The 26,697-nt window shown below is 37.0% G+C and overlaps 4 protein-coding genes across 8 annotated transcripts in view; 2 read left to right on the forward strand and 2 right to left on the reverse strand.

Annotated features, from left to right (window-relative positions):
* Window positions 1-33: 33 nt before the first annotated feature.
* Window positions 34-663, forward strand: LOC129795766 (uncharacterized; the record flags this gene model as incomplete). Its single annotated transcript, XM_055837249.1, has 2 exons — window positions 34-154; window positions 236-663. Coding segments are annotated over 2 exons (402 nt in total), but the record flags the coding sequence as incomplete, so codon positions are not given.
* A 64-nt stretch (window positions 664-727) lies between these two features.
* LOC129795630 (actin, clone 205) lies at window positions 728-3,423 on the reverse strand. Its single transcript, XM_055837071.1, has 3 exons — window positions 3,241-3,423; window positions 1,187-2,141; window positions 728-1,039 (listed from the first exon to the last, which is right to left on the reverse strand). Exons 2-3 carry the CDS (start codon window positions 2,109-2,111, stop codon window positions 834-836), a joined length of 1,131 nt encoding a protein of 376 aa, XP_055693046.1. The 5' UTR covers window positions 2,112-2,141; window positions 3,241-3,423; the 3' UTR covers window positions 728-833.
* Window positions 3,424-4,743: 1,320 nt separating this feature from the next.
* LOC129795591 (phospholipase B1, membrane-associated-like) overlaps window positions 4,744-26,697 on the forward strand; it is a 47,003-nt gene continuing 25,049 nt past the window's right edge. Inside the window, exons 1-2 of one of the 4 annotated variants that reach the window (XM_055837017.1) lie at window positions 21,042-21,252; window positions 21,331-21,412. The gene's annotated coding sequence lies outside the window, so the exon portion shown is untranslated. Of the gene's footprint in view, window positions 4,950-13,740; window positions 13,793-19,015; window positions 19,068-21,041; window positions 21,253-21,330; window positions 21,413-26,697 lie in introns of those variants that run through there. The other 3 variants (XM_055837018.1, XM_055837022.1, XM_055837024.1) reach the window with 3 other exon arrangements.
* On the reverse strand, window positions 8,362-13,208 carry LOC129795629 (actin, indirect flight muscle). Of its 2 annotated transcripts, none has more exons than XM_055837069.1 (3): window positions 12,931-13,208; window positions 9,016-9,969; window positions 8,362-8,911 (listed from the first exon to the last, which is right to left on the reverse strand). In XM_055837069.1, exons 2-3 carry the CDS (start codon window positions 9,938-9,940, stop codon window positions 8,706-8,708), a joined length of 1,131 nt encoding a protein of 376 aa, XP_055693044.1. In that variant the 5' UTR covers window positions 9,941-9,969; window positions 12,931-13,208; the 3' UTR covers window positions 8,362-8,705. The 2 variants fall into 2 exon arrangements, with proteins under 2 accessions (XP_055693044.1, XP_055693045.1); XM_055837070.1 differs by having other exon boundaries at window positions 9,016-9,965; window positions 12,931-13,008.

Raw genomic sequence — 26,697 nt, forward strand, 5'->3', positions numbered from 1 at the left:
AGAAATTGATTTTCATTTCATTAGATTCTCTCTTTCACATGCCTGGTGATCCACATCCTGGGATTCCTGTACAAGCATGAACCACTTCCGCATCAATTCATCTTCTGCGGAACATTCTTTGGGGCTTTTCTTGTCTCCCTCATTGGGGCAATGAGTAAGCATAAGAAATTCAATTTTTAATTCAAGAATTAATCCAAAAATGCCTGAAAAACCGCTTCCGGAAACCCTCCTGCAGGCATCCTGATTCGCTATGAATTGTCAATTGTATCGGAAATCTTTCTCTGTGGCTTCTTCTTTGTCCTCTTCCTCATTACGGCTATTGTTTCAATGTTCAATGCTGAGCAGGACGTCCATTTGCTCTTCCTCACTGACTCCGAGGAAGCTGATCACAAATTCTTCCGCATAAGTTGCCTTCAGAGCCTAATGGGGCTCATCACGGCCCTGACGTTCCTCCTTCATTGTACTTTCTGCCTGGATTTGCTTCTAATCACTGAAAAGACAACACTTCCGGAGTGAGTTTCCAGAAGATTCCTCCGAAGAAATTTTAACAACCTTCCAATAATTCCAGGAGTGCTATTTCTGTGCTTGAACAGAAGGATCTGGCTGCAGTTAATCCTCTCAAGCTAAAACTCAGCATTGCCAATTGGTTTTACTCAAAATTCCGCCGGGAAAATAACGAAGAACCCGAAGAAGCTGAAGAGGAACAAAGAAATGAAAACACCGGAAATGATTTAGAGAATTCTGTAATTCATTGCGTTTGCATTCGTATTGTCTCACATCCTTAATACTGGGAGATCGAGTCTTTTGTGCAATTAACATGAGAAGTTTATCCTTTAGAAGCATTTGCGGTGAACGATTCCTGGGCCGGATTCGTCGTATTCCTGCTTCGAGATCCACATCTGCTGGAAGGTGGACAAGGAAGCCAGGATGGAGCCACCAATCCAGACGGAGTACTTCCTCTCTGGTGGAGCAATGATCTTGATCTTGATGGTTGATGGAGCGAGTGCTGTGATTTCCTTTTGCATCCTATCGGCGATACCTGATGAAGAGAAGAAATTGAAGAGAATTAAAGAAATGTCGTTAAAAAGTCGTTAAAAGTGTTTGATTTTTAAATTTTAACGGACGTTTAGTTAATTTTTGAATAAAAAAAATTGAATTGAAGGCTTTTGAGGAATTTTGTGGTTACCTGGGTACATGGTGGTGCCTCCGGAGAGTACTGTGTTGGCGTAGAGATCCTTGCGGATGTCCACGTCGCACTTCATGATGGAGTTGTAGACGGTCTCGTGGATGCCGCAGGATTCCATGCCGAGGAAGGATGGCTGGAAGAGGGCTTCGGGGCAACGGAAGCGCTCATTGCCGATCGTGATGACCTGACCATCGGGCAACTCGTAGGACTTCTCGAGGGAGGTGGAGGCGGCAGCAGTGGCCATTTCCTGCTCAAAGTCCAGAGCAACGTAGCACAGCTTCTCCTTGATGTCGCGCACAATTTCCCTTTCGGCCGTGGTGGTGAAGGAGTAGCCGCGCTCCGTGAGGATCTTCATGAGGTAATCCGTGAGATCGCGACCGGCCAGATCGAGACGGAGGATGGCATGGGGAAGGGCGTAACCTTCGTAGATGGGTACAGTGTGGCTGACACCATCACCAGAGTCCAAGACAATACCGGTGGTACGACCGGAAGCGTAGAGGGAGAGCACGGCCTGGATGGCCACATACATGGCCGGGGAGTTGAAGGTTTCAAACATAATCTGCGTCATCTTCTCGCGATTGGCCTTTGGGTTGAGGGGGGCCTCCGTGAGCAGCACCGGGTGCTCCTCGGGCGCCACACGGAGTTCATTGTAGAAGGTGTGATGCCAGATCTTCTCCATGTCGTCCCAGTTGGTGATGATGCCGTGCTCAATGGGGTACTTGAGCGTGAGGATACCGCGCTTGCTCTGCGCCTCATCACCCACGTACGAGTCCTTCTGACCCATACCCACCATCACACCCTGATGCCGTGGTCGGCCCACAATGGATGGGAATACGGCACGTGGGGCGTCGTCACCGGCGAATCCTGCCTTGCACATCCCCGATCCGTTGTCCACAACAAGGGCAGCAGCTTCTTCGTCGCACATTTTGGCTCCTCAAAATTCTTTTTGGACACTCTGTAATTAATTAAATATTTTCTTTTATTAATTGAATAAAATTAATTCAAAATGAAGACCTTTTAAAAATTCAAAAGCAAAATTTCGTGGCCAACTTAAAAATAATTCTAAATAAAAGAAAATTCTCTTTTTTGATTAATTATTTTAAGGAAAATCTTTAAAATTATTATCTTGAGATAATTAAAGAAAATTAATTTGGAAAACTTCTTGAAATCGCCTTGAAAAGCTTTAAAAAAATTAGCGAAAGAAACATAATTTTTTTCAAGTTCTTAAATTAAGAGAATAAATCGCTTTGAATAGTTTGAATTAAGATGAAAAGGATATTACGCACAATGTATAGGGAAAGTTTCTAAAACTTTTAACACTTTTATAATTTTTAAAAGAGAATTAAAAAAAGTTATTAAGTATTTTTGGAATCGAGATTTTCATGAAAATTGTGGAAAATCTATTATAAATAAATTAATAACACACAAAAAATCACTGAAAGGATTTAAATTAATTTATTTTAAATTAGAAAAATTGAGATTTTCCCAACGCATAAAAATAAATTATATATAGGTAGTCTTTATTGAATTAAAATAATATTTAAGAAGATTGAAGATTTTAAAGAAAAATTGCTTCATTTGTGAATAAACTCCTATTTATGTCTTCACGTCTTACGCTTTTACGTGAGTTCTCTTATTAATTTTTATATATTTTGTAATAAAATATTATTTTTAAATAAATCTTTTCTTTTATTTCACTGAAACTTTATTATTTTCTTAATTTTTCGAAGGAGTTTCAACTTCAAAATATCTTGCTTAATCCACAAATTATTGAAATTATCGCTTCACCACAAAACTGACAAAACTCAAGAAAACTTTTTTTTTAAATAAACTTAAAAATAATTTTGAAAAACTCCATAAAATTTTCACAAAATGACTCAAAAACAAAACTTAACAGACACTTTTCTTTTTAATTTAAAATCTTTCAAAATATCTCACAATAAAAAAGCACAAATAACAATGAAGTTATTAAAAAAAAAACTTTCCGTAAAAGGTCTTCACAGGCACATAAAATGAATCAATAAATTGATTATTCTTCAACATAATGCACTTACAGTGTAGTCGCGAAAATTACTGCGGCGGGAAACGCGAGATTTTTCTTACCCCACGGAGATGCACAAAAGATTAACGGACAAACGAGCAAGTGAGTGCAAGAATGCATTCGTAGCTTGTTTTATATATTCCGTCGAGACGGCGAAAATAGACGACTGTATCCATAGATGGTTGCATCAGGGCGCGATCTCGTCGTTCGGCGGCAGGCCTTTTAAGGATGACCTGGAAGAGGTAATTCAAGGGACGCCCCTTTGCTCAGTGCTGAACTCAGGAAAGCCCCAAATTCACTTCAAATCTCCTTTTTTCTTAAATCAGTCAAAGATCTTTTGAAGAAAAAACTGTCTGGAGGATCGTAAGATTATGTCCCTGATTTATCATCTGGAGAAGAAATAATTCCATCCCAGGCGGAGATGAGAGTGCATCTCTGAAATCGCATAATTAGTCTTGATTCATCGCAATGCAGAGAGGAGGCGATGTGGCGCAGGAAGAAGCGTTTATTAAAATAGTTGAATATCTTTAATTATCCACAGGGGGAATCCCACGATTAAAACACAATAAAACCCTTTCATTACGAGGAAATTTTCATGAAATTAATTTCTTTAGAGTGGGCTTTGATGAAAGATTTGCGGTTTATCTAATAGAAATGTGAAAGAATGGCGATTTGTCTTTAATTTTTCCTTTTTTCAGATTTCTGAGGATTTCTAATTTAAATACGCGCCTTTATAACAAATTTTAAACATGTTTCATATAGTGAAACATCATGTTTCACTATAGCTGCATTGTGGTCATACTCTATGTCCGAAACGTGAAACATTATCGAATTTGAATTAATTTAACTTATTCGACTTTTCACTTAATTTAAAGTTTCAAAATTTAATTCAAATCATTTTATTTCATGTAAAGAGAATCAGAAGATGCCAATCAATTTGACGAAACGTCGCTGGAAATCATAATTATGCTGTTTTTCCTCATTTTCCTCTGGCTAGCTCACGGATTGGAAGAAATTCAACAACTTGCAACAATCATTATTTTTGCAACATCGTTATCTTTGGACTCTTTGGTAGATCGAGATTTCTAACCTTAAAAATTTGAGCTTAATTTTTTCTCAAAAGAAAATATTTTTCCAAGTTTTCTTTCGACGATCTTGAAGTAATTGTAATTCCCTAGATGTACAATATTTCACAAAATGTTCAATAGATTCAATTCTGTGGCGATTGATAAAAGTCAAATTGGCCACGGTGGCCAGTAAAGTCCTCTGTGGTTAAATCAATAATTAAACTTTCAAATAATTTGAATTTTTCATTTCTTCCCTGAACTTTGAGACAAATTCGTACTAATTAGTGTTAAAATTAAGTAATCACCCTGTGGCTGCAAAATACCACAAATATTTGCATTGTGTTAATCTTATGATGAGTCGCAAGACGATTAAGGAGATGCACGAACAGCTGCCCCTGGGCGGGATGAGGATCCCACCACCCAGATTCTTCATCATAATTTTGCACACCAAATGAAAAGATCACGAGACGTGACATCTTCTATATAGGGGCTCCCCAGTCGCTCCCAGAATCCTCTTCAGATCATTGGCAATTTTTGGGCAATCGTGAGTGGAGTCCGCGTGCTGGAGAAAAGTGAGTTGTGGTGATGACGGTTTTTTTTGTGGAAATTCGGAAAATTCTATTGAGTCATCGACGATGAGAGCTGCACGAATGGGGTAAGAGAATTTTTGCAAAAGCTTAAACGAGCTTTCATGAAAAACTTTTTTAGGAGGGAAAATTTTATGCCAAAAAAAGTGACTAATGAGACTTTTCATTTCAAACCACCCCCCACCGCCCACTTTTCATTGTTTAATGCCCATAGCGGTGAGCAGAAGTAATCCTTTTTTCCAAAACTTAATTACACTTGATAGTTTGGTCACGTCGCCACACGATGGGGGATTCCTCCTGCTTGCCCCCATGAGAGGCGAGGTGGAATTTCCAAGTACCTATGTCGGCTCTACCCCCCTTAAGGGGTGGGATTTTTTGGGGTGCAAAAACAGACGACGGTGCATATGGAAAATATGCAAAGATGAGCTATAAATTGACTCGCTGTCCGTGAAAGCTTCCCGAAGTTTTTGAATATGCAGCTCACAAGGGCCCTCCGTCCGTCGTGGTCATCGCATGGACCATGGGGAAAATTGAGAGGATAAATTTCCATCGGGGAGGTGCTTCACCAACTCGCCATACTTCTCAAGTACACTACCCTAAAAAATTTTTTGGGCAATCAAAAATGGGATATTTTTTAAGGCAAAATTCAAATGGCTATATCTCCGGCTATGTTTAACCGATTTTCAAAAATTTACCAGTTTTGAAAAGGTACATTTCTCACCTTTCCAAAACTGGTAAATTTATTAAAATCGGTTAGACCGTTTCTTTTTGGCAGCCATTTTGGTAAACTTAGATAAAAGCGTTTTTACCTAAAAACTTTATTACCTAGGTTTACTAAAATGGCTGTCAAGAAATAACGAGTTAACCGATTTTAAAAAATTTACCAGTTTTGGAAAGGTGAGAAATATACCTTTTCAAAAATGGTAAATTTTTGAAAATCGGTTGAACATAGCCGGAGATATAGCCATTTGAAATTTGCTTTCAAAAATACCCCATTTTTCCTTGCCCGGAAACTTTTTGTGGGTAGTGTACAGAGGTATAAAGCGAAAGTCTTGTGGTGCGAAAAGGCTTGAACTTTTACAGACCATTTCCGACAATTTTCCTCCTTTGCCACCCTTCTCTTTCTTTCCTTACACGTGAAGAGAGGAGTGCTTGCAAATATATTTTTTTCAACAACTGGGGATATTTGGGAAATATTTTTCATGGATTTTTCCGTTATTTCCTTTCATTTTCATACAGTTTTTTAAATCGTTCGTTTGGAAAAGGGAATGAGGAATATTTAAAAAAAATTCTTTGCTTTAATTGTTGAAAGGACATCATTCATTTTTATGGAGCAGGTAGTAATTTTATTATACTTCTTCAATTTTCTTTGAATTCAAAATAAATTCTTTGCAAGAAAATTATGAAAAAAAAACTTCAATGGTAATCACAGAGCAACCCTCACCACCCTCTTAATAATTTATTATGGAAGAGGGGAGGGGGTTAACTAAATTGCAAATTATCGCAATTAAACAATAAATATAGACAGTGAAGAGTCATCAATGCGTGGATTTATTGGCAACACACCAGAATATTGTCAACAAATTATTCCAATATGATATTTGCAATGTAATTTATATGAAATGCGACAGAAATTATAATTAATGCGATATTTGCACTCTCTGTGGGGTCTCTTTCTCCTCCTCCCCGCCTCTTCTCCATCTTTCTTTATTTTTGGATTTCAAAAAGGGAAGAAAAGAGATGCGAGAGAGGATGTGATAAATTGTGTGCTGGCAAGAGAACCATAAATTGGTTGTTCTTGTGCGAAATGAGACCATCTATCAAGTGCATACGAAGAAAATCGGTTAAATGAGGAATATAACACGGTATGAGAAGGATTTTCAAAGTTCTTCTTCTTTTTTTTTGTTAACTTGTTCCTGAGAAAAGCGGTGATTGCTCCCTTTTGATGAAAATGCAGAGAATCCCGCAGAAATTGCTGAGAGAAATGCTTCTGATTAAAATTCTTGGAAATTATGAGAGGTCATTAACCTCTTTGTGACAATGTGGTAAAGGGATTGATTAATTTCTCAGAGTTCCTTATAATCTGAAGGATAAGAGTTCATTGATTTACTTTGATTGTCTTTGAGTGAGGAGAAAGCATGAGTGAGAGTGAGTAGACTCCTTTAAACGTCTTAAATTTTAAATTTCAGTTACAAATTGAAATTTTAAAGTAGAAATCTTTAAAAAATTAACCCTTCCGCGTCCACGTGAAACATAGAAATATTGAAATGTGCCCTCTTAATCACGTATCAGAATGTCTTTTATATCCTTATTTACTTATTCCTATTCTAGAAAAAATATTAAATTCGTTGAAATTCAATAAAATAAAATATTTTACGTTTGTATCCACGTATGACCCATAAAACCGCGAAAGGGTTAACTATTAAATGATTTAATTTTTCAAACGTTTTTTTTTCGTAACTTCTTTCTCTCACTACATAGTTCTTACATTAATTTCCACATAATCAACATAAACAACTTAATGTATGTTTGCTAAGGGTTGTAGCGGTTGTAACTAAAGGTTGTTTTATGAAAGTTGTGCGAATTGTTAATTCTCTCCTCATTTTGTCACAAAGGATCATATAGGGGAGAAAATTGAGGTGAAATGCTTATAGCATTTTCAAACTGCTGCCACGGATAAAACTTTTGCTGTTGTTGCAGCAACAATTTGTCAACCTCTCGTGAGCCAAACGTGCTCAAGTTTCTTCTCCCAGAAGACATTGGGGCTTTGGAAAATGTGATTCCCAATGAGAAATAAGAACTAGAAGGATTTGCATTGAATGATTATAAATTAAAGCTTTATTATGCATTAAATTGCCAGGCACAGGAAAGTCTTTTAACGGTCAATATTCAATTAAATTTTCTTTTCTTCGACAAAAACTCTTTTTTAAAGTCTTTGTGGAGGTAAAAGGCTTTTGTAGATTTCCCGGAAAGGTGGAAAAAGGACTCGAGAAACAAGAGAACTTACTAAAGGACTAAATTATCACAACTGCGCAGTTTCAATTTAACGTTTTTTTTTAAGCCATTTAACGATCATTTAGATTATTTCTCTTGAAATTCAAACAAAAGGAAAACTGTTGGGAATAGTTTATTGGCGTTATTGTTGTTTATTTGCGATTAAATGCTCTTGTTAGAAATAAAACAATTTTATTAAATCATTTAATTAGGTGCATGTGAATAATGAATAGAGCTTTTACTACGTTGCTACTCCACCCACCCACCTACACACACCTCCCACGTATTGATTAACACCGGGGTGTGTAATTAAATTCCTTCAAAAAGACCGTAAACGCTCACCCAAAACAATTGGCGGCCATTGGCAGCCATAATCAAATAAACCAACCACAAATTGTTTATTCAACATAATTGAATTTGGGGACTTTTCCTTCGCTGGGGCGAGCGAAAGCACAGAGAGAAAAAAGAAAATCATCTCGGTGCACATTTTAATGATAAGAAATTTCCCTTTATTCTGAAATCACATGTTTTTACAAAAAAAAGTCAGTTTATTAACAAAAATACCAAATCAACTGCGGATTTGATTCTTTTTTTTTCCATCAACCATTACACTGAATCGCACAAATTTTGGTCCAAAGCACTTGGAGCAAAAATTGATAGAGCCATATGGTGTTTGTTTAAAAAAAAAAGAGAAACTTAGAGAAATTAAAAGATGACTGTGAAGATTATTTTGAAGAAAAATCTGCACTTGTGTGTCCTTCGATGGTATGAGAAGATCTGCCGTGGACTTTCTGGGTGTGTTTGAAGATGTCTTTTTGATTTGTGATGATTTAGAAGCATTTGCGGTGAACGATTCCTGGGCCGGATTCGTCGTATTCCTGCTTCGAGATCCACATCTGCTGGAAGGTGGACAAGGAAGCCAGGATGGAGCCACCAATCCAGACGGAGTACTTCCTCTCTGGTGGAGCAATGATCTTGATCTTGATAGTTGATGGAGCAAGAGAAGTGATTTCCTTTTGCATCCTATCAGCGATACCTGAAGAAAAGAAATTGAGGAGAATTTAAAAAAAAATATCGTTAAAAAGCCGTTAAAATTGTTTGATTTTTAAATAGTAACGGTTTGAGGAATGTTGTGCTTACCTGGGTACATGGTGGTGCCTCCGGAGAGTACTGTGTTGGCGTAGAGATCCTTGCGGATGTCCACGTCGCACTTCATGATGGAGTTGTAGACGGTCTCGTGGATGCCGCAGGATTCCATGCCGAGGAAGGATGGCTGGAAGAGGGCTTCGGGGCAACGGAAGCGCTCATTGCCGATCGTGATGACCTGACCATCGGGCAACTCGTAGGACTTCTCGAGGGAGGTGGAGGCGGCAGCAGTGGCCATTTCCTGCTCAAAGTCCAGAGCAACGTAGCACAGCTTCTCCTTGATGTCGCGCACAATTTCCCTTTCGGCCGTGGTGGTGAAGGAGTAGCCGCGCTCCGTGAGGATCTTCATGAGGTAATCCGTGAGATCGCGACCGGCCAGATCGAGACGGAGGATGGCATGGGGAAGGGCGTAACCTTCGTAGATGGGTACAGTGTGGCTGACACCATCGCCAGAGTCCAAGACAATACCGGTGGTACGACCGGAAGCGTAGAGGGAGAGCACGGCCTGGATGGCCACATACATGGCCGGGGAGTTGAAGGTTTCAAACATAATCTGCGTCATCTTCTCGCGATTGGCCTTTGGGTTGAGGGGGGCCTCCGTGAGCAACACCGGGTGCTCCTCGGGCGCCACACGGAGTTCATTGTAGAAGGTGTGATGCCAGATCTTCTCCATGTCGTCCCAGTTGGTGATGATGCCGTGCTCAATGGGGTACTTGAGCGTGAGGATACCGCGCTTGCTCTGCGCCTCATCACCCACGTACGAGTCCTTCTGACCCATACCCACCATCACACCCTGATGCCGTGGTCGGCCCACAATGGATGGGAATACGGCACGTGGGGCGTCGTCACCGGCGAATCCTGCCTTGCACATTCCAGATCCATTGTCGATCACAAGTGCTCCCGCATCTTCATCACACATCTTGAATGGTTTTTATTTGTCTTTTCTTTCTGAAAATAAAATTTATTGACCGTTATAATTTGATTTTAATTTAATTTAAATGATTTTAATTTAATTTAAATTCGTAGTGGAGGCTGGGGTAAAAATTGTCGTGGAAGGATTTAAGGAAAGCCCTGAAAAGCGTTTTTATTATGAGAAAAATTCTATAAAACCATTTTATTTACAGAGGTGAAAGGGGGATAGACGTAAAAAAAACTAATTTTCTCACGTTAGAAATAAATAAAAAAAACAACAGATTTTCTCTCAACGCTCTTTGCCTCACTCTGAGGCTTCTTTAAGGGGCTGAAGAGGAATTTTTTTTGAAGATTTCATCAACTATTTTTTGTAGTTAATAACTGCAAGATTCTCTGTAATTAACCCTGATGGGTCAATCTCAATTAATTTCGTATATTTTGAAAAAATATTCTGTTTGTTCGCGAAATTTTCGTATTTTACGTGATAAATGACACTTTATTACGGAGCAAGCACGTTTGTATCCGTACACTTTGCCCTCTAAATCCGATTTGTCTTTTTTTCCGCCAAATCGTTCCTTTTTCTCCACATTTTTTATTTTCCCCACTCGAATTCACCACTTCGAGTGCGCGCCAAACTCAAATATTATTTTATTTTATTAGTTTCTCGAACACTTTTTTTCAATTATTTATAAAATATCATTTAAAATATTTTAATAATTGAAAATTATTTATAAATCTAACAATTCTTTCTAGGAAAATATCTGATTAGGCGAAAAAATAAATTATTCAAAATTCACAAAAATCACGCGCTGTATTCATGAGTAAACTACAGGAAAAGTCGAAATATCCGTATTTCTGTCACATTTTCCATTTCCTTTATTTTTTTTCTCTCCACCATTGCTCACCCCATAATACCCTAATTATTTTCCTGACTCTGTGCAAATGGAACAAGGTAATTATTTACTGTCACATCTTATTATCTATCACACATTTGTGCACGGTGAATGCCAATTTTCATGCGGGGGGCCTTTCTTGTGGGACTCCACAACAATGGAGAAAACCCTTCGCGGTAAATTCTAACCACCCCCTCTAACTTTTGCAAATAATTTCCCTTCCCCAATTGATGTTTTTCCAAGGTGGATTCCATTGGGTGGAAGAGACTCAATGCTCCAGTATTATTTGACTTTCTTCTATCCCCTCTCCCCTTTCTTCTTTACACCCTACCACGAAATTCCACCCAAAACTCACTAAAGGCCTTCACGTTTGATTAAAGTGGAATCAAATGGAATACACAACAAAATTACCCGAATAACCATAAATCATCATTACAAATGTGTTTATGGGATCTGGAAATGTGTCCTGCACCCCCTTTAGCTGAGGGCTAGGTGGGGGGAGGGTGTATTAGCTCCCTCCTCTCCACCCCCATCCATTTGAGCATATAAATAATTGTAATTGGGGTTCGACAACATTTTCATTATGCACACTATTTATTTTCTTGCCAATCTCCTTGAGGACGTATAGCAAAAGGATCCCACATGGAGGATCAATTAGGGGTTGGGGGGTGTCTTTTTGAATTTCACAAATTAAGATCACATCATAAGCCAATGTAAGGGGCTTAATCCACAAAAAGGGTCCTCCGTACGTTTCACTTTAAAAATTCACGTTCACTTTCAAAAAAAAATGTACTGGTAAGCTGACCAAGCTTACGGGAGCTGTGTTTCTTTCAGTGTACCAATTTTGTGAGAGCAAACTAGAACGCGAATTAATTTAAATACGCGCAAAGTCTGGAATAGTATTAAAGTCATACGCTAATAAATTTTTAGAAGGCCATATCTCGAGAACGGATCCATAGATTTTCATAAATTTTTTTTTGTTTGAAAGGTCTTGAAGTCAGCTATAACATATCGAAAAATGAAAAAAATTTATGTCGCCATTTTCGAAAAATTCGAGTTCGAAATTTTCGAAAACTTTGTTTTCGATTTTAGCGCCTCTTGCGGACATTTTTCGAAGTTGTAATGTTCTAGACATTTGTAGGGTTTCACGAAACCTTTCATTTGCGCTTGAGTTGATCAAGATCGGACATGTAGAACCCGAGATATGACATGCCAACTTTGGAAGGCTATATCTCGAGAACGGATCCATAGATTTTCTTCATTTTTGGCATGAAGCTAGATAATATGGTCAGCTACAACATATCAAAAAATGAAAAAAATTTATGTCGTCGTTTTCGAGATATTCATCGAAAACTCATCGAAAATTTTGTTTTTGATTTTTGGCCCTCTAGCGGTCACTTTTGAAACTTCGGATGTTCTAGAGAGTTGTAGGGTTTGTTGAGATCTTTCATTTGACCCCGGGTTGATCAAAATCGGTCAAGCCGTTTTCGAGTTATGGTCGATTTTCGATGAAAAATTGTGACGGCCATATTGACTAAACGGCTTGACCGATTTTCGAAAATGAGGTATCGTTGGAAAGCTCTTGATGGCCCCTACAACATATCAAAATTTCAGCCCTCTAGCTGTAATAGCGGCTGAGATATAGCGAAAACAAAATTTTGAGGTTATTCAAAATGGCGGACGCGGGGGTGGGGGGTAAAATTTGACGTCATAATCTAACGTCTTCCAGTCGACTTTTAAACTTTGCCGTTTACCGCAAGTCTCTATCTATTACCGTTCTCTTGTAATTTAGCAAAAGGTTCCGGACGGCCGGCCGGCCGGCCGGCCGGCCGGAAAAAAATTTTTTTGGCGCATACGTTTTTTGGAATGTGGGGACCTTAATTCGTGCTCATCCCAAGTTTGAGCCCGATCTGACGACTTTCGATTTTGCTCGGTACACAAAAGCTGTGTCTGAAAGAAACACAGCTAAAAAAAATCCAGATGCACCGAAAATTCAAAAATTTGAAAGACTTCAACGGGCACTAAGGGGTTAAAAGAAAAACTCCAGCCAGACTTTTGGGGAGATTATAATGGATGTGAACTGATAAAGCGAATTAGCACAAACCTCAAGACACTTTAGGAACAATGAAATCCGCCCTGTCGATGGCACGAATATTGCGGCGAGTGGACAATGAGCCGAATGCACTTCGACTTTTATACTCTTGCAAAGTGCTTTTGTATGCTCGAAATAGAAACGATCCTTACAAGGATCGAATCGATGCCCCTATGGTGGCGTTTTATTGTATACCCAATACACCCATAGGTGCTATAATGTGCCCCATTGCGCGCCAATACTGTGGTGAACCCATATAGGGCTAGCCCGACGTCTTAAGGCACCACCACCACCCAGAGAAATTAGCATCCCATGTGGAGGGCAAACCAAATGGCGGGAGATTTGTCTTGAACGTGGTACACATTAATCTTCACGCTGTGCGACTCTTCTGTGTCTGTTTCTATCTCCATCCCGCTCTTTTGGGGATCTTAAGTGGTGTTGTCACTTAAAATACCCATTTTCTCAATACACACCATCGCCATCATACACCTAGAGAACACAAGATTTCCCCAATCAATCATACACCTACCCCTACCGTGGGCCCATCGTTACATTTATGTATGCAGCACATCCCATTAGACCCATGATCACTGTACAATTCACATCTGCTGCACACCAAGTGCATAACGATGGAGCCACGTATGAGCAAAATTCCCTAAAGATTTATGAAAATTCAGTTAGATTCATCTAAAAATTGAAATTTTAGAGTTAGAACAATGCAGAACAAATCGGTTAAGCAGTTTTTGAGTTATAACAAAAAAGTCGTTATATTGGATTCCAGTGTTATACGATTTTGTTATAAATCTTTGAAAAAAAAAAGCCTGATGAAGACTACAAAATACAGTGTCGAGAAAAATAATATGATCACCTAAAGGTACCCTTGATTTCAATCGCTAATATCTCAGGTTGTGGGTGATCGATTTTGAAAAATAGCACGGATTCTGAAAGCTACATTCATCCCCTTTCAAACGGTGGTAAATTTTTGAAAATCGGTTCATCAGTTGAATTTTAATCAAGGGTTGAAGCGAAAGTGACATTTTTGGTTTAACCTCTAGGCCGCCAAGCGGGGTCGTTGAACGACCCCAGCCCTATATTTCGTGCTATAACTTAATAAATATAAAAGATACCATTCCCATCTTTTGGAAATAAGTTCTTTGGTTATCTGAGGAGGTTGTGTAAAAATTTCAGCTCAATCCGTCCACCACAAGAAAAGTTATTAAGGAAAATGTAGAAGAAGGGAATTCAAAAATTGGTGTAACGGCCATGCTGCGGAAAATTTCTCAGAATGAAGTTAGTCACATCATAAATCATATGGTTGAAGGAGGTTGAAGGGTTGTGTTTACTTTCTCACTTTACCTTCTCAGTGTCAGAATTATCGCGAATAAGTAACATAAACAACATAAAACATAATTAGAAGCATATAAATGTGCAAAACAATAAAGAATATTCGAGAAATATTGCCATTTATCACGGTGCGGGAAGTGAGGGGAATGTGGGGAAGTAGTGAAAAAAATAGCACTTGCAGTCAACTTCGTGGCAAATTTCTCACGAAGAAAGTGTGAAAAATGAGTGAAAAAGGTTTTTCCCTAATATCTTCATCTGTGTGTTTCCGGGTGGCGAATTTGTGATGCAAGGGGCAAGAGGACTATATAAGGAGTCTAAAGGTAGTGACCCGACAGTTCCCGGTTTTATAGTTTATGAGAAAATCGACTTCCTTCTTGGGGTCGTTCAACGACCCCACCTTGGCGCTCTAAGGAAGCTCCAAGGTCTTGGCGGCCAGCAGGTTAATCAAAAATCAACCCTTTAATCGACTTTGATCACTCTGGCAGTTTTGGGCAGAGGAAGAGTTCAGCTTTCAGTTTTTTTTTTTTTAATTATGAAAACTAACTTAAGAAAATATATCCTAGAAGGTTAGAAAACTGCTTTAGGCATAGAAGAAAATCTTTCATAAGATGAAAATCGTTTATTTAGTGTCAGGAAAAGGGAATTGCAAATACCCAAAATTGTTGAAAATTATTCACTTTAAAGATAGAAGAGATCATGAAAAAAAACTTAAGAAATTCTATTAAGTTTTGCTAAAATCTAGCTCTTTTGCAAAATATATTTGTTCAGAAAATTATGCTTTTGGTCAGAAGAATATACCATTTTGGTGAGAAAAATGTTCCAATTCAAAGAGGAATGTTCCATTTTGTCAGAAAAATCTGCCATTTTGATGGGGAAAATATGACATTCGATCAGGGATCCAATGCAATATTTCTGTGTCTAATCTAAAGATTTCTTATACATATAGGTAATATATTGTGCAAAATATCCCTTTAAATTAGAGGAGAGTTTGCAGTGAATTAGGGGAGGATTGCCCAAATGTGATTATTGAAATATAAATTTTTTTAAATCACAAAAATTTGAAGGAAAATTATTGTTTTTCTTATAAAAAATTTCGAACCTTTATAAAATAGAGGAGAGTCGGGCTCATTTCATAAAGAAAATTTTCCTTCCTTCTCAGATAACTTTGCCCCGCTTTCCTCTAAATATACTTAAAAATAAATGAAATTTATGAAAACAAAATTCATTCAAGAACGAAAGCAAATGCAAAAAAATCGGATTTAGACAATTTCTTGATTATTTTGCATTTACATTTAATTTAATTAAATTCTTTTTATCTCACTTGCGAGATACTTCAGAATAGCATCTCAAGTCCATTTTTTTGGTAGTTGGTTTTACATTAATTAGATGCAAAAGTATTGTCTCGGAGGGGATTCAACTCATACATCTTGGTGTGATGCTGCGAAAGAGATAAATTGATATCAATGGCGAAGTGCGGAGACTCGCGTTTGATAAATCACACGAAAAAGTATCTTATACACTTGCATGCTATGTATACATACATAGTGTGTACTATATATAATGTACTGTTTTTTTTCTTCCTTTATTCGTCACTTTTCTTTCGATCATTGCATCTTGTACAGAGACACAGACAAATTTATTGCAAATGTGTGTGCAAGAACGCGAAGGAAAAGTCGAATTGAAAAAGTCTCTCACCACAAAAGAAGTTTAAGATTTGAGCTATATTATTGCATGTATCATCGAGCCAATTAATGTTGTCGCACAATCAAGAAAAAAAAGGAAAACTCCTAAAATGCTGACGGCAGCGCAGTACTGAAAATAGCGAGAGAAGAGATGGAGGAATTCGAATGAGACGAGCTGTCGTCCATAAATTTCGCAGCTACATCGCCATCCAGATGTTCTCATTAATATTCTGCACACTTTTCTCACGCACTTCAACGCAGAACGTTTTAAGTGATTAGCTGTCATAATTGTTATTAGTTACAAGAAACCGTCTTGGATGATTCACTGATAATTTGTTCACTGAAATGTCGCCATGGGCTGTCTTTTGCTTTCCCTTTTGGCTGTTGTTGAGATTTCAGCTTTAAAGGATTTAAATATGTCCAAATAAGATTGTTTTGGTGAAATTGGTCCTCAAAGGTGGTTTAAGGCTATTTTAAATAATCTGAATGTTTGATCATTTTACCTCCAATGCGATATTAGCAGTCAAAAGTACCTGAGTATGGGAAATAGTAAAGGATATCGAGAATCTGATAGAAAATTCGTAATTTGTGCGTTAAAACTATCTAAGAATTTGATAAATTGAATTGTTTTTAGTAAAATTTGTGTTTTCAGTCAATAATGATTCTTTTGACCCCTTGAAATGCGTTTTATTGGTGTATAAAAATAAATTCAAATGGGGAAGTTAATATTAGATTGAGAGAAAAAAAACTGCTTCATCTTTACCCCATTCTACCCTATAAATTGAACTTTTCTCAACACTTTGTGCATAATAGAGTGATTTTATTCATAAGCAAGCAGTGAACCAACAAATAATCATTCACAAAATTATCTCAGCTGCTCACAGAGAATCTTTCATCTCTCATGAATCTTGGTAAAAAAAAATAACCATATACCGCCAAGATACTCATCATTTCGCACAGACTTCCTTTCGCACCCCAAGAGTGGCAGACATTTATTGCCGCATTCGCCCAAGTGCAAAAGAAATTTCCGACATTCCCTTCCTTATGGCGATTGAAAATGCAATGGTGGGGAAAAAAATTTTACAATTTTTCATCCAACTCCCCCCGCCATGGTACAACCAAGTTCTTGCATTAACTTTTTATCTGGCCAAATACACTTGACTAGACCATAAAACCACGATTATCGCAGCAATTTATCGTCTTGGGACTTTTTTTCCCGCAGCACTTTCTCATTCTTCCCTCACACACACATTGGATTTTACTGGGAAAAGTCCACCCACGCTTTAGCAAAGAAAAAAAGCCCACATCATTCGCTAAATTAATGAAAATCTCGTCAGCAAGTGCGCTAATCAGTTTTAGGCCATAGAAAATTTGGCGCCGTACCATAAAGTGCTTCAGTATCCAGACATTCTGCAGTTATTAGTGAACTTTCTTCAGTGATTCTGGCAGAGAATTATGGTTCTTTTAGAAAATTATCTCTTCATTTTTTTTTTGTAAGTGAGTGTATGAAAAACAGATGTCTTCCAAGTCATATTTAATGCATAATTCCAAGGTTCATGAAATTCTTTCCTTTTGCTCTCGTTGCATCTTAGGAAGAATAAAAAAAAACTTAACTGCAGTGATGTATAGCAGATTTCAAGGGAAAGAATGTTTTGTATTCAATGTACACCACATTAGGGGTTGTGGCATTGTCTACAATGGTTGATGCTGCAAGATGTTTGCTAAAATTATATTTATAATAGAAAACTTTCAAAAGGAAGTCAGAAAGAATTTTATTCTGAATTAGAATTTATTTTAAAAGCTTCTAGGATGCTTTTCATACGATTTTTTGGAGACTTTATTTCTTCTTCATAAGGCCTATATCAGACATTTATCAGGTCTTCATCAGTTGTGGAAAGATTTAGAAAAAAATGTCTTTAGGGTTAAATTGTTATTTATTTTAAATCATCCCGAGAAATTAGTTTTTGTGATATTCAAAGAATAAATAAATCTTTTTTTATGACTTTGACATTTGAAAAATTGACATTTCATTACTTTTGACAGAACTTTAATAATGACAGAACTCTTATTTTGACAATAGGCTTTATAAAATGCTAATTTTAGCTGTTTTTCGTCACAACTTTTTTATGTAATATAAAATAAAAGAATTTTCTTTTTTAACTTTAAAAAAAATCAGAAAATTCATTTTATATTATTTAAATTTCTTTTCCATAAGAAGCATGCAAGATATAATGTATTAGATTGAAAATACTTAACACTACCACACCGCTGCAATGCTTAGTGATCTTAAGCTATGTAATGTTCCCTAATGATTGCTCTTCCGGGCTAATACTACACATCCATATGGGAGAATGTGTTTCCCAGGAAGTCTTCTGACGATGCTCAAAAGTTCCTTTATGAGTAAAGCGATAATAATACGTCATGTGTCTGAAAAGAGATTAAATATGAAAATTAATGGCAGACGGTTGAATCCTCTCTTCCACCCCATATTTGCTCCTTTTCGGGAAGTATATGGCTTGCTTGGTAGTTTTCATTCACTCCGCCATCCATTGTTGAAGTTCCTTTCGCCCTCCATCCCTCGTAGACGAGGGGCGTTGTGTGATTACTTCCTCGCCAGAAAGTGCCATAAATTGTAAATATTTTCATTGTATCTGTCTCGATGGGGGTGGCAACAGTCATGGCATTAAATTGTTCTTCATGAGAGCTCTTCAAACTTTTACCATCACACCACGCCTAGTGCTGTGAAATTCTCGCCTAACGAGACAGAGGGTGCAATTTTTGTCACTTCTCAGCTTTTGGGATCTTTCACCAAAGAAAATTGCTCATTTATATTTTACCACAAGATATCTGAGACATGAGATGTTTATTTGTTATCGAAGTTAGAAAGAAAACTTTAATTAGTTTTTTTTTGTAATATGTTTTAGGTCATTTTCGTCCACAAAGTTTTGCTTATAAACTAACTTATATTAGAGCATATTACCCTATATTCTTTTCCTTATTTATCTAAATTTTGCATTTTGTTTAATTAAACAGTGTTGACATCCTTGAACACCTTGAAAAAGATGCATCTTCAGCTAATTGTTGATGAAGAGGAAATTGCATTTGCTGCTAGTTGCATCCATCGTGAGAAAACTTAACATTCCACATTAATGCTCCCGCGGCAATAATTTCCTTTTGCACTTACTTTAAGCTATAAACTTGTGGGTGGGTGGTGTATATAGCTGCTGCAATAATATTTAAAATTATACAAGTCGTTGCACTTAAGCTCAAAAAATATGTAAACAAACTGTTCAAAAATCTCTCAGTCTGTTGATTTTATTTGTTAAAAACAACTTTATAATTCATTTTCAAGAAGCTTTTGGAGCTTTTGAAAAATATTTGCGTACCTACCTGTATTTTGAAGGGAATTTTGTGCTGTGTATGTACAACTTCTTACAATATTTTGTTCTGACTTGAAGGAAATTTAATGATTTTGATATTTTTTTTTATATCAGCGAGGGCTTATTCTTAACCCTTTCATGAGAATTTTTAAAAATATATTTGTAAGTTTTTTTTTGTCTAAAAACAAAATATTTTTACGTGCCTAATTCATGTAGAAATATTGAGAATTGAAGGGGTTAATCGGATTAATTAAATAAATAAAATATTCTATATAGGTATAAGGTAAACTACAGCTTTTCTAACAAACTGAATAGCATAAATATAACATGATGTAGCCGTGGTTATGATTGAGTCTATTGAGTAAATTTTTGACGTATGATATCATAAAGATTATTTACAATGCTCGAAAGGGGATCGAAGTCATGAGTCGTTCCACTAAATTTACTACTTTATGCAACATGGAGACATAAATATAGAATAACATTTTGGCTGTCTGTTTATCCCCCAACACACAGTGGAGTTTCCCTGCTGCTAAATATTCCACTTTTGTAGTGTTTTCTCACCATGGCATTTGTACTTTTTCACTTGATGCACCTCCCCTTAATCCACGCGGGGGGGGGGTAGGGAGAGGATGATGGAGCCTGTATTATGTAGCTTGGGAAATGCACTCTGGGTACAAGCGCCTGGTGTTTCCGCACGAACGGGAAAAGCGTTCCACACAATAAACTGATTGGTGATTTACACTGTCTCACCCCGGAGGTACACCCCACGCGCGTTCAGAAAGCTCCCCTGTGGGGCACAATACACCAAAAGCTATCCACCCCAAAAACACCTCATATTCATGTCGAATGTAGGGGACATAATTTATGAAAATAAATTCCCCAATGCTATGATTTATGGAATATTGCATTTGACTCAACATCGCGTGCAATCGAGGATGCTCACACAGCCTCATATCCTTCTTCCTCCTTTTTTTCCCTAACTATTTTTATGTTTTATTTATTTCTTATTTATCTACTGAACGTTATATGTATAGGTAAGAGGAGAATTCTAAGAAATAATTATAACGCTTTAATAATTTCCTGGAAAAACTTTATTTTTCTTTTTCAATAAATTTTAAATGGGATTTTCTGCGTGAAAATTGAGTAAAAATGATTTTTTTATTCAGATGCTTTAACCCTTTGAGGACAAATTTAAAATTTTTCTCTGGTAGCATTAATACTTGGAGGATTCAACATTTGGCACAACGCGGAGGATCAAATTGGTAATAAGTACCAGCTGATAAAATATGCTCAATAATTAATTATTAATCAGTTTATTCAACGAGGATGGAAAGTTGAGGATGGTGAAAAAAATTTGCGTAGAATCAATGTAAAATTGTCAATTTAAACGACTTTTTTAGCTGCAGTTTTGGTTAATTTATTATTGCGCCTAAATCATCACAAACTTTGATTTTTCAAGTAACTTTTTAATCACTGCCGGCAATAACATTAGTCCACATTAATGATTTTCATTCGGGAAAAAGTGAACAAGAGTACTTTATTTGGGAAATATGGGGAAACATAACCTCAAAACCATGGCTAAAATGTATGAGATTTTGACTGGTAGTTGTCGCTGCACTCCCGCCAAAACTGATTCGTGAAACATTCAAATGTGAAACATCGGCCACCTTCGGCAAAACATGTCACTCTTTCATTAACCTCCAAAGACGCCACACACATGAAATATTGCGTCATTCTTTTTCATCCAATTTTATTATTTTCTTTGATTAAATTTATTGAATTTGTGAACAATTAGTAGTGAAAAATACAGTGAATTACACAGTACATCACGTGTCTTGTTTTCCTGGCAATTTTTGGTCACTACGACCCGCATAGTTTCTCTCAATAATCACGTGTTCTTTTCCTTTCACGCTATCACACCGAAGGTAGAGGAAGAGGAGACTCTCACGTCATTCATACATTCACTAACGTATCCTTCTTTCTTTCCGGCACTCATACACAAGGTAGAGGAAGAGGGGGCGCTCACGCACGCTATTTACATTGACACTAACCTATATTCTCTCTTTCCGGGAATCACCCTACAAGGTACGTCACGCCCTGACAGTAGTTATTATCAATTTGATCCTCCACGTTGGATTCTGACTTTGGCCTGAATTATCTTCCAAAGAAAAGACTTTTCTCGAGATTTTCTTTCTACTATCTGAAAGTTTTTAAAATTCCCTACACATAGATGCTAAATTCATCGAGATAAGTCCAATAGATTTTTATTTTGTGATGATTTTAAGGTTCCAATTGGTAGCAAGTACCAGTAAAGTCCTCCGGTGTTAAGCATGAATTGCATGAATGCATTAAAGACGACATACTTTTGATTTTTTTGGACAATTTTTGGAGACTTCTTGCTGATTTTAACCCAGCAGGATTGAGGTTTTTTTACCTATTTTCTTCTCAATTTTTTCACAAAAAGAAAATGGTTTTAACTAGTTTTCTTTCTATACGAACTTGAGGTAATTGAATTTTTTTCTGTAACGATTTGAAGAAATTCGAATTGGCCACGGTGGCCAGAAAAATCCTCTAAGGGTTAATGGAAATTAATTATTTATTTATTTTAATTCTCAACAAGATTACGACTTTTCTGATTATTTCCTCGAATGAGATGTATTTTCTATAGAAAACGAGTAAACTCCTTTCTGTTTTATCTATTTTAAAATATTTCGAATAATTGCGATTTTTGGCATTAATATTCATCACAGATCTCCTTGTTATTTTTATAATAAAAATATTTATGTATGAATCATAAAATAATAATAGAATGTACATAATAATGTTGGATATATGTATGTAGATATTTATTCAGACAGTTTGGCAATGCTCTCTCCCTCAATATCTTCACCTCTTCAAATATTTGACTTTAAATCTCAATGCTAAATATATATTTTATGTATTTTAAAGGGCAAATATGTATTTCCCAAAAGCTACATAGCACAGCTACAATTCCGCATGGCTTAGATCCCGCACCTGCTTGAGGGAGGCATTGTCTGTGCCTTTGGTTTCACCCTCCTTATTGCACAAGAGTCCATATTTGAGTGTTATTATGAATAATAAAATGGGCCTGGTACAATTAATAGCGCAGAAAGGCTCAATGGGGCTCGTGGTTGTCGACATAGACGTGGGGGTGGATTGGAAAAAGTAAACAAAGGCACATTAAAGTATATACAATACGAATGCCTTGCTGAGGGAGGATTTTCCACGCTTCGACGTGGAATGAGTAAATTATTGTCGCATGCAGAAAATCCCTCCCCTATTTTTGGCTTCGTCTTTTTGTTACCCAGCATTGGGATATTTTGAATCATTTTGAGGCATCCCGAGGAAATTCCAGCACAAGCCGATGAAAATGGATTTTACTTTCACTTCCCGGGGGTTCGGTGTGCTTCAGAGCATTGCACCCCCTCTGTGTGATGAGCCAGGAGGAGGTGGTGTAGCATCCATTGGTGCGCAAGGGGGAAGTTATATTGCAATGCACCACGGCTGTAACGGGGGTGCGCTGTGATATTTCCCTGTGATTTCACTTGAACCACACACACATACCGAGGACAGGGTGGAATAAATGGTTTATTTGGACAATTGAAATAGCACCCTCAGCACGTATTCCACCACATCCCCACATGGCTTTAGGAAGACTCTTTCACCTCGCGCTCGATCATTCGCAAACTGATCCCAAATGCAAGCGCGGAAGTACACCGCGTGGCGTTCTTCCTCCAAAAAGTAGAGTCAAATTTATCGTTCTGACTGTGTCATTTCACCACCCACCCCTCACAAATCGGTGGATACAATCACGTGTGGGGGGGTGAGTTTGTACTTTATGGCAGGGCATTTAATTAACATGCACAACACTCGAATGGTGGTGCCTGTGCAAGATGATATGTGCGAAATATACGCGGTGTGGGGGTTTGCACCCTCTAAACTAGAAGGGATGGTAAACCAAAATGCCATAGATATGATTTAATCGCCACAAACTGAAAATCAAACTTTGTTCCATGCATAAGGGGATGCTCAAATACACCACAATTACAAAATCGAAATGAACACAAGATGCCTCTGACTACAATAATTTCAAAAATTTGAAATTCAACTAGATTTTAGATATGTAGTTGAAAAAATTCTATTTTTGTTTGGTTCAAGGAGGTACTTTTAAAGATTTTGAATGACAGAAAATACCTTTTGTATTTTCAAAATTCAAATTTAAATATTTTTTTTAAACTGAAAAAAATCTTTCTTATGAAAATTTGAAAGTAAAATTAAGCAATTGGTTTAGAGACTTAATAATGAATAAATAATTTAAACCTCAGACATAACTAGGTTAAATAAAATGAATGCAAAACATTATGAGCGAGAGGGTGTTATGATATAACGCGACAATTTTCAAAATCAAGGGATTACACTGCTGGTGAGTTATCCAAACTTAAATCTTGCCTATAAAATTCGTAACGAATGTTAACCATGAGGAATAATACTTTCATTCGAGACAACGCGCATTGCATACGGGCCCATATATCACCGACACTTTACAAAATTGCGCACCTTCAAATTAATCATCACTTTCATCGTTTCGTGTCTTGTGACACTGACCGCTCTTGTGGAATTTTTTTTTGAAGATTTTTATGCTCAGACGAGCATGTGGGTCAGGACGGGGTTTGTTGCTTTCAATCGTGCATGATTTGTCATCATGCAGCGAATGTGGCATCAAGAAAGTACCAGAAATGGGCATCGTATGACCTTAAACTTTCTTCCCAAAATGTTTGAATGAATCATTAGTGACTAATTAAAATGATTATCGTGTCGACGTCGTGGTGTGAGATGAGATTTTCTCACCTGTGAGATGAGTTTGTGTGTGGAGAAGAAGTTTTTTCTTGCAAGGAAAAGAGGAAAAGTTCATTGTCACCCACTTCAACCCCACTTAATTGCACCCTAATTGTCAAGATGAAAAGTTTGTGTGATCCTTAAAATTTGCATCACGTGCGTCGTTTTCGAGGACATCCCACTCATGCAAAATTTCCTCATGAGATGCTCTTCTCTCCACATTTACCTACTTTCATTCGTTGCAATTTGAATTGAATTTCTAGGTAAGACACGCTCGGGGTATTTGCAATGAGAATGCGAAGAACACGATGACAATGCTGTCAACATTGCTGACTTTGTCTTGTTACACCAAGGCTTTGAAAATATTTTTCAACCACCCGCACTTTGGCAAGCTTTCAGGAAAATTCTCCCAACACCTCTTTAATGCATTTTAAGCTTTTCATTTTCTTCATGAAATATGTGCCAATTAATGACATAATTTTCATGATGTCATTTATTGCTTTCACAGGAAGAATAAATTTCCCACGCTAGATGTCACCACAAAAGCAATTTGGCCCTCTGGTGTGAAAAATGCAAAAAAAAGTAATTTAAGCGCCATGACGGCTTGCAATGCACAAAATGTATGAACAACGTGATGCTATACCAATGGAGCATTATTGGGTCTCATGCTGTGTTTGGTGCAACTATACCTCACACATAATGCTGCGTGTGTTGCATTTTGCTATTTTCGTCCCACCAAAGAACCACGCCATCTTCGGGCTAATTAGTGTGCTCGCGTGCTGAGCAATTAATACAAAATCTCGCGCGACATCCATTCAATGAAAGCCCCGGGGAATTAGCCCCGTGCGTCGCGACTCTATTTTTGCACACAAACCAACGCCGCGCAATGCAACCTTCACAAGCAACAACGATGGCACATCAACATGCCCTACGGATGCGCATCTTGTGAGTTTGCCCAAACATTTGCCAAAAATTAAGTTACAGACAAATTGGGGAAAATTATGCACGCGAGGCATCCACCACCAAATTCGGATGTACTTTCCGCGCATCGTGTACTGGGCTGCGCGGCGTCCCGATGATTCCACCTGAATTTTAATTGTTTCGTTACGACAATATCATGCAAATAAAAATACATGAGTGAATGTCTCACACAAAATGCCGACGCAATGAGAGAGATCTTTTTATTATTCACTACACAGAAAATCACAAAACGTAACAAAACAATCCCTCTCTCTCTCTCTGCTGCTATTATATAATTACATACATATTATGTATATATACTTTTTCATGGGGGGAAAATTCATCGTGTGTGTGTTACCAGAAATAAAACCACGGAAAATAGATGAATTTTTTTTAGAGGATGATCCTATTTATGTTTCTACCCAGGGACGGTTTAATATCAAACATTAACAAAGGAATTTATGCACTTTTATGCTCTATTTTTTCTCTATATATTCAGTTTGGAACTGAAAATAATTCAATTGCTGCTAAAGTAATTTTGAATATTAGACAGGACAAAAGGAATGAACAAAGAACAGGACAAAGGAACGTTTATTGTAAGAAGAAAAGGTTAAGCGTTAGAATGGAATTGTCAAACTATATAAAAGAAACGTCAAGTGCATCGAACGTTGAAATAAAAACTTTAAACGTTTAAATAAAAAGGTCAAACGTTAGAAAAGGTACTTTAAACACATGAAAAACTGTTAAACACTGAAAAAGGAACGTCAACTATGCTAAAGACGAACTGTCATGTTAGAAAAAAAAACGTCTAATTCAAATAAAAGACATCAAACGTTTGAAAAAAGAACGTTAAACATTAGAAAAGAAACTACAAACGTAAGAGATGAAATGTTAATCTAAAAATAAACTTCAAACTTTAAAAATGAACGTCAAACGTTTAAATTGCTCAAATAAATTGTTAAAGGGTAAAATTTTATTGTCATAACCGTTAATATACAGTTTCGTAATCTCAATCTTACAAAATCTCGACTTCTAAGTCTTCTTTTAACTTTCTTTTTCTTAAAATTTATTAAATAAATTTTTCACAACCCCCGAGTATTTCTTGGACAAATCTTTTAAAATTTTCCACCTAATTTTTTTCAATCTTTATATCATTTTGAGATTTTGTATTTAGATTTTGCTCATAGTGTAAGTTCTAATGATTCTCATAATTAAATAAACTCCTTTTCTTGCTCATTGAATAATTTATTAAATTGTTTATTAAAAATATTCTGCTGATTTTAATAAAATCAAAACGTCGCTTTACCTTCAAAAATTCCATCTCCTCTTCTCAAAAAAATACAAAAATTATTAATATTCTGCACAGATTTGTGCCAGAAAGAGCTTTTTCTCAACTTTGCTTTATTTTTGCATCAGGAAGTACTGAAAAAGGGTTAAAAAATATGCCAAACAATCTTCCCACACTGTCCATCGCATTTCACATGAATGACTTTTGATTCACAAAAGGGTGTATGTGTGTGGGGAGCTCACAACTCACTTCCTGTTGGCAATAA

This window comes from Lutzomyia longipalpis, chromosome 4 (assembly GCF_024334085.1).
Source record: "Lutzomyia longipalpis isolate SR_M1_2022 chromosome 4, ASM2433408v1".
Taxonomy (NCBI): Eukaryota; Metazoa; Arthropoda; class Insecta; order Diptera; family Psychodidae; genus Lutzomyia; species Lutzomyia longipalpis.

Bases quoted from the DNA above. Each gene is read 5' to 3' on its own strand.
- LOC129795629 (XM_055837069.1), bottom strand. From the start codon at position 9,940: ATGTGTGATGAAGATGCGGGAGCACTTGTGATCGACAATGGATCTGGA. The intron at 8,912-9,015 runs GTAAGCACAACA...TCTTTTCTTCAG, and splicing joins AGGCACCACCATGTACCCAG to GTATCGCTGATAGGATGCAA.
- LOC129795630 (XM_055837071.1), bottom strand. From the start codon at position 2,111: ATGTGCGACGAAGAAGCTGCTGCCCTTGTTGTGGACAACGGATCGGGG. The intron at 1,040-1,186 runs GTAACCACAAAA...TCTCTTCATCAG, and splicing joins AGGCACCACCATGTACCCAG to GTATCGCCGATAGGATGCAA.